This window comes from Pseudochaenichthys georgianus, chromosome 7 (assembly GCF_902827115.2).
Source record: "Pseudochaenichthys georgianus chromosome 7, fPseGeo1.2, whole genome shotgun sequence".
NCBI classification, from domain to species: Eukaryota; Metazoa; Chordata; class Actinopteri; order Perciformes; family Channichthyidae; genus Pseudochaenichthys; species Pseudochaenichthys georgianus.
Window position 1 is genome coordinate 21,392,138 of NC_047509.1, and position 7,740 is coordinate 21,399,877.

A 7,740-nucleotide genomic window follows, 5' to 3' on the forward strand; every position below is an offset into this window, starting at 1 on the left:
GAGAGTCCTCAGGGAGAAGAGATGCATGCAAATCAATCGCCACTGCTTTGAATTGTAACAAAACAACACATCTCTGCAAACCATAAAGTATTTTATTTCCACAGCACATGGACACACTAAGATCCAGAAGTCATGACAGAAACAGATACACAAACATACACATTGTAGGGGATTTATATGAATAGAAAACGGTTCTGCTGAGAACTGTCTCTGTTAACAATTGTATAATGATCTTACAGAAAGTAAATGGAATTAAAAGGATGTGATCCGTACTCTAAACAAACGTTAATCCAAGAGGAAGTATGAGAAGTTGAACAATATAATAGGTAAATCACCATAAAAAAACATAACAAATATCCATCTTCTGGTCCTCAACCATTGTTGATCCACATAATTATAAATACAAAATAAGTACTTTCACTCCCTCATCCGCAATTGAACTGTAACAAAGTTAAAAGGGTCGCACAAAGACCCCTGACAAAAATAGAGTTAAAATGCTGCAACCTGTCTTTTTCTTGACATGGCTTTGCTTTTTGGAAATAAACATGTTTCCTGCATGATCCTTATATTAATTATAATATGTTTAAATGTAATTCTCTAAGACATGTGTAATGACATGATGCCTGTGATGCTTTTGTTTGTTTGTTTTCACACTCAGTGACAATGTGAATTGGGCCACTATGGTGAAATACTTCAGGGGCTGATGGGAGGCTCGGGGCCTCACGTCTGTGTCCGCCTCAGGTTGTCCTTCACACGGACAAACTCCGGGATCGACTGCTGGTTCTCCCGCTGCCTGATCTCCTCCTGCTCATACTGGAAAGACAAAAGAAAAGTCAGTGTCATGCACCTCATCCTAGTCCAGACCAACACCAGAAACAACATTTCAATCACCAAGAATTCAATATTTTTGGGAAATAACAAGGTCAGATTTGGCCTACAAATGTGGTTAGTTGTTTTTAAACCTTGGGATTGCACCTATTGTTATGGGTTTATTGTTGTAGCTTTTTTTTAATAATGGGCCACAAGCTAATATGTTTGGGAAAAACTGGTTTAATATACAACAATGCATTGTATTTTTAGGCTAACATATGTTTTTCTTCAAATGTTAGATCATTTAAAAATGAACACCTTACCCCGTCATATAAATGAAATGCAGTATTAAGCATGATTGGCTATTTCCCTATGAAATTGAATGAAGTGGGAGTTTCAAGTAGCAGAAAAAGTAAATACTCAAGTTAAATACCTCAACATTTGATTTCAGTGCAGTAGGCCTATGTTTTAGAGCAGACTAACTGCTGGACCCTGAAAATCCCTTGTTTTAACACTAAAAACTGCCCCTGTATGAGTTGGCCAAAGGGAATGTATTTGTACTTTATGACTGCTTTATTGTCTCTCAGCTGTTTGTCATGTGCTTCTGTTTACCTCTTGCATCTTCTGCTGCCTCTTGCGGAGCTCTGTCTCCAGATCTGAGGGCCGCTGTTTGGCCAGCTCCTCCTCCTTGTGCAGCTCCAGTCTGCGCTGTTCCAGCACTCGCTTCAGCTCTGGTCTCTCCTCAGGAAACAGGCCCCTTCAGGGTCAGTCAATCACAGTTACACACACAGTCCAACATGCTCTGCTTCAAATGTTGACCACATTAAAGGTCACCTATTATGCAAAATCCAAAATGTGTCCCCTCTGTGGAAAGAGATTCTGAAAGTTTCAGGAAAAAAGATTCGCTCTCTTTTGTCCTGATCCATTTATATAAAAACCTGTCTGAAAATGAGCTGATCAGACTTTGGCCACTTTATGATGTCATAACGTTTTGTTGGCTCGCTTGTGTAACAATTAGCCAATCACCAACCAAGGTAACACCCGCCCACCTTATCACCTGAATCTTCTCCTAGAGCACCTTTGTGTTCTTTTTAACCAAATCTCTCTTAGGGGCGTGGGGAGGGGCTCCTTATTTTCATCTAAAGTAACAGCACTTTTGGAACAGGGCTGAAACAGAGGGGATTATGGGATGCTACAATGATCTGTTTGGTATTTGGAGACAGGTTTTGTATATATCTGAGACCTATATTATATTGATGAAAAACAGTATAATAGGGGACCTTTAAGCTCAGACGGGTATGTTGTTGTTTTTATGAGCTGGACCTCCTGTACCGTTTATGGCTGAGCATCAGCTCCCGGTGCAGGTTCTGGTAGCTCGGCACCAACACTGGGGAGCCGTTCAGTCTGCGGGGCTGGAGGGCCTCGTCCCCGCTGCCGTCTGCTGTGGACTGACGGGACAGACGCTGGCGGCCAACAGACGCCTCTAAGGAACACAAAACAACTCATACTGTATCTCTTCCTTTTACTTGTACCTCCTCAGATCTGAACACTCCTTCTGAGAAGTCTTGACATGGATCAGTAGACAAACGTTTAAAACTACTGCATCATTGACGTTGTTAATTTAAGATTTTAACCACAAAGTATTTACAAATATAATTGTGAATTGAGTGAACAGCATTTAAATAAAATGTATGTCAAGTAGGTATAAGATAATTATATCAAATCATTCCTAATGTTTTCATCAAACAGATGATTATAGATCAGTCAATCATTCAAATGCATTGATTCATCTACTTGATACATCTCATAGCTTAAGCATTTAAATATAAGATTGTAAGCATGTGACCCTTTCTATCAATCAAATATTCTAATCATCAGTATAATCAATTGTTTTAGAATACTATTTCCATTTACGTTCAGCTTTTGTGTGATAAATACCTTTCTTGTGATTTCCATATCCTGGTTTCTGTAGGTTTAAAAGGATGAAATAAAAAATGAAGAGACATTCTGTTAGTATCTAGTTAAAGTATTCTATTGTTACTAGCTGAGCCAAACATGTTACCATTAATTATACTTTTTTATTTCATAAATGATTAGATTTGGGGTTCAATTAAATACTGTAATATGGTGAGCGGACAGGGCCTGTTGTGCTGCCTCAGCAGGTGATCTGTGTTGACTTGCAGCAAACTGATGTAACAGCTTTGTCAGACAGCGATCAAAACAGGACCAACGTTGGGATCCCATTCATTCAAAAAAGAAAGTGATGTAAGGATCTGCATGTATTTACACCTAGGAACACAAGATGAACACTTGGTATGCCTGTAACTCGACCAGACAGAAACCTTTGCCACACCCGCTGAAATCAGATATTCAGGAGGAGAGGGAGTAACAGATGGTAGATGCTGCCTTAAGTCAAGCATGCTTCTTTAATAAACTGCCTCACAGCTCACCATAAGATCACAGAGCTCTGTTTCTGGGCTTCCAGGAGCCCAATACTGTTTGTGTCTTGTTATGTTCCTGTCAGAGACTTTTAAGCCTCCAGATCCTGTCCCTCCTCAGGCTCTAGCAGAGAGTTTAGAGCTGACAGATAACCTGACGGGCGTCTGACCTGCTGCACGCCATTGTTCCAGTCAGAGCCTGCAGGGCTGGGATTGATTCCAGAAAAATCGCTCCACCTAATCTCATAATTGTCTTTCTCTCTAGAACAGATGCTCTGAAATGCTATAAACAGCTGACCCTATACTTTTGGTTAAATGGTTGTTTTGTTTTCATATGCATTGTAACATGAGAACCCTTACAATTGAAAGAACTAATGTTTTTCATTGTGACAAAGATAAGTCACGTCTACATGCAGCATGTGCTGTCAGCAGTATTTCTGCGTAAGGTTAATAATTTAAGAATCAATGTAGGATGGATAGAAACACTTTTGATGCTTGCCTGATTCTCCTAAAGCGATTCATAAATGAATGATTCTGTAACATGATTCTACATAATATAAAGAGGGATATTAGTGTATTGGTCATAGAATTTAAAAGAAACAACTGTAAATACAGTAACAGTCTGACAGAAGTAAACTAAACCTCTGACAGATGGCCACCAGGCGTTGGCCACTTCTTAACCAGATAAAACTAAAGTGAGATAAAACAACTCACTTTTTTTGGAGTTGACGCCATGGAAGGAAGTGCACTGTTTCTGTGCAGTAACGTTGTTTCTTAGTCCATTGTTAAGAAGAATCACATCTCCTCACATCGTCTATCTGCTGTCTGTTTCTTTGCTGAATCCAAGAATTGTTGATGAGGGCTCCTCAGAATGAATGTGCCACCTAGCTCTAGACAAAAGTGTTACTGTCCACTAAAATCTTATTACGCTTTCAAGATTACTGCACAACCCCCACAGGGAATAGGATGCTAGATTAGGTGGCTGCTGCAGACGTAAGTGCAGCTTAAAACCAATCTAACACGGCACTATAACAAGTCAACTCAAACAACATGTTGTTTGGTGAAGCATATTTTTCACTCAATAATAGTTCTCTATTAGAGATATTCAAAGTAAACACATCATTTGCAATGAGTCGTTTTTGGCATTGTATTTGCTGTATTTAAACTTGGTTAGTTATACTTTACATTGGGATAGATACTTTACATTGAGATGGATACTTTACTCAATACTTTACATTGAGATGGAAATTATTCTAAATGTGCTTAATCAACATTTCTAAAACTCGGTTTCAGGTCACAATGCCTTGTCAGCAGACAATCTAGGTTACAGTAGCTATTGTGTGGTTTCTGATCAGCTCTAAAACTGAAATGGCGTGGCACAATCTTTATCATTTATTTTTTTGTTTATTTAATTGTATGTTAATGTTATAATGCAGGCACTAACAATGCAATGTATATAAGGTTTCCAGCTAATGCTTAATAAAAGTCCTGTTTACTTGTAGGCCTTTAAGGCTCGAACCAACTAAACAAACAAATGGATTAAACCGACTCAGGATAAAAAAAACACAGAACATACAAAACATTCTGCACTGCAATTAATAGTAGGAGAAAAGTGTATGTGTTTGAGTTTAAGTGTGTGTAAAAATATCACCAGTTTATTCTTTCAAAACATTTGTGTTTCTTAAGCCACTGTATATTTAAAACCTTAAATTCAGAAGGTATTTACAATGATTCAGGTGATTTTCCTCACAAATGGCTGATTGAAAGATGTTGATAGATCAAATGACAATGGCAGTTTTATATGTATATTCCACAGTTGTGTTCATAGACTTGCTCGTTTAATGTAAGAAACAGACAAAAATGAGGAAATGTATTTTCCATTAATGGCCACATGAGGTCACTATGCTCACAAACACATGCTACTTTAAATGTCCCATGATTCCTTGCGGCATTTAGCTTTAAAGGCGACCCGGATGTTCTTTGCGCTCACAGTTTGAATGGCGTTTGAATGGTGCGAGCGTGTTAGACGAGTGTTTGTGTGAGTACATGTGGTATGTTTGAGTGTGTGAATGTGTGAATGTGTTCCTCCTAAATCTACACAGTGATCTTATTTGATCTGGTCTGAGTTTGGCTCTGCTCCGACTGGAAATGATAGGAAAAGCGCTCTCGAGCCTCTATGGCGATGAGTAGATGCGATATGTTAGCGAGGGCCTCCACGCTTCAATGTTGTGGTCAGAGGTGATGATTTGATCAGATATACTAGTTCTAGTGAGTTTGGGTTCATCTCAAGCTTCACGACGGACACTGAGTAAAGAAGCGATTCTGATCTAACCACAACCGAGAAGCAGCGTGAGGTACCTGGACGGATATTGATCGTAAGAAGCTCATTGATATACAGTACGAGGCACCGCTAGTTTTCATTGTTGCAAAAACACAATGTCATATTCTAAGGTCCTGCCCGCTTTTGTTTTTACTGATAAACTGTCTGGACGTTTACTACAACCCGGAGGTGACAAATAATTAGATGTAGGCCTCTTAAAGTTATGGTACAGTAAGTTTGTTAGAAAGATGTACCCGTGAAGAGTTCAAGAAGGTACATTTCAGGTGTTGCGGTCACAGAGTTTCAAACGTTGAGCATCTTTCAGACTAGAAGGTAATGCTTTACAAAATAAGACTTTGGACAACATTGAATACGGGGGGAAAACGTAGAGCTAGAGTATTCAAATGTAAGAGGTGAAGACATTTAAATGTACCTCGTGATTATGAGTGGTAGACGGAAGGAGAACATGTTTTGTTATGCAGTTATTTTCCCCCCACTCGTGAAGGTGGGAGCGGTTGATTTAAATTAGAATAGCTTTACTTGTTTTACCTAACCAGTTAAAAAACCAAGTATTGTAGCTGACCGTTTGCTCCACTTTACGTTAACATTCTTCAAATTCTTTGTTGAAGCCTTACCCACAAATAAATTTAAATGTAGGTGCAGCAGTTTTTCCTCCTATCCATACTGGCTGTTAAGAGATTCCTTTAGCAATTTGTATAAACGTTTGGTATAAAGCCACAAAGAAGCTTCTGTCGTCTTTTTTGGAAGCAATTGTGTAACTGAGTTTATTTTAGGACATGTGCCGCTTTAGTGTTTCTATACCTCTGCTGCAGATCAGCAAGAACCAAACTGGGAAAGCACAAGGATGAAATGTTTGCTAGGAAAACTATAAATGAAGAACTTTGAATATCCCCACCCCATTAGCTTTTGGCTGAACAATTGTTCATAGTATGTAGCCTAACATCCTTCATTTGATTCCACGTCTACTACCAGTTAGTATCGTCTTAAAATAAACATATATTGTCCTGTGTGTTTTCACTCAGTTTCATCAGATATACCTGGGTAAGATACATTCACTCTTGATCAAATGCCCTGCAATAAATCCTATGACTGACTTGTTTCTAATATTTTGTCCACCCCAAATATAACAATCAATCAATGTTTATTTATATAGCCCAATATCACAAATGTTACATTTGTCTGTGGACTTCACAGTGTACAGAATATCAGTATGACAATATGACACCCTCTGTCCTTAGACCCTCACACCGTACAAGGAAAAACTTCAGGAGAAAACCGTTTAAAGGGAAAAATGGGAGAAACCTCAGGGAGAGCAACAGAGGAGGGATCCCTCTCTCAGGACGGATAGACGTGCAATAGATGCCGTGTGTAAATTGAAAAGATAATACATTTTCAACATAGGTAGTCCAAATGTTTGGAAATGCATGTGTGTATAATAGGAAGATGAATCCACGAGGATATCCATCCAGGACTTATGATCCAGGACCACAGCCACGACTCAAGATCCAGGGCTCGCGATGCAGGACCGCAGGATCATCCATGACTCCGGCGTATATAGACACCAAAAAGAAAGACATTTGGGGAAGCTGGGTTAATCGGAACATGAGAGTACACAGGTATAGACAGAGAGAAGGAAGAAGTAAGATGTCCCCCGACAAACTAAGCCTATATCAGCAAAACTAGGGGCTGAATCTAATCAGCCCTAACTATAAGCTTTATCAAAAAGGAACGTCTTAAGCGCACTCTTAAAAACGGATAGGGTGTCTGCCTCCGGAACACAAACTGGAAGCTGATTCTACAAATGTGGAGCTTGATAAGAAAAGGCTCTGGCTCCCATTGTACTTTTAGAGACTCTAGGAACAACCAACAACCCTGCATTCTTGGAACGCAATGCCCTAGTAGGACAGTAGGGTATAATGACTTATTTAAGGTAAGATGGCGCCTGCCCATTAAGGGCTTTGTAGGCGAGAAGAAGAATTTTAAATTATATCCTGTGTTCTATAGGGAGCCAGTGTAAGGCAGCCAGAACAGGAGTAATGTGGTCCCTTTTCCTAACTCTGGTTAGTACACGAGCCGCAGCATTTTGAATCAGCTGAAGCAACTTGACTGACTTCTTAGTACACCCTGATAATAAGGAGTTACAATAATCCA

General features: G+C 39.3%; 1 protein-coding gene and 1 non-coding gene across 2 annotated transcripts; one reads left to right on the top strand and one right to left on the bottom strand.

Moving 5' to 3' along the window:
• Positions 1 to 709: 709 nt before the first annotated feature.
• Positions 710 to 3,432, bottom strand: LOC117448891 (protein FAM107B). The gene is made up of 5 exons (XM_034086192.1): positions 3,403 to 3,432; positions 2,749 to 2,776; positions 2,143 to 2,293; positions 1,423 to 1,567; positions 710 to 813 (listed from the first exon to the last, which is right to left on the bottom strand). The coding sequence occupies exons 1-5, from the start codon at positions 3,430 to 3,432 to the stop codon at positions 721 to 723; spliced, it is 447 nt and encodes a 148-aa protein (XP_033942083.1). The 3' UTR covers positions 710 to 720.
• Positions 3,433 to 5,189: 1,757 nt separating this feature from the next.
• Positions 5,190 to 5,579, top strand: LOC117450199 (small Cajal body-specific RNA 2). The gene has a single exon (XR_004552576.1). It is a non-coding gene; the product is annotated as a small Cajal body-specific RNA 2 (non-coding RNA).
• Positions 5,580 to 7,740: the final 2,161 nt, after the last annotated feature.

Bases quoted from the DNA above. Each gene is read 5' to 3' on its own strand.
- LOC117448891 (XM_034086192.1), bottom strand. From the start codon at position 3,432: ATGGCGTGCAGCAGGTCAGACGCCCGTCAG. The intron at 1,568-2,142 runs GTACAGGAGGTC...CTGACCCTGAAG, and splicing joins CTGATGCTCAGCCATAAACG to GGGCCTGTTTCCTGAGGAGA. The intron at 814-1,422 runs GTAAACAGAAGC...TTGTCTTTCCAG, and splicing joins GGCAGCAGAAGATGCAAGAG to TATGAGCAGGAGGAGATCAG.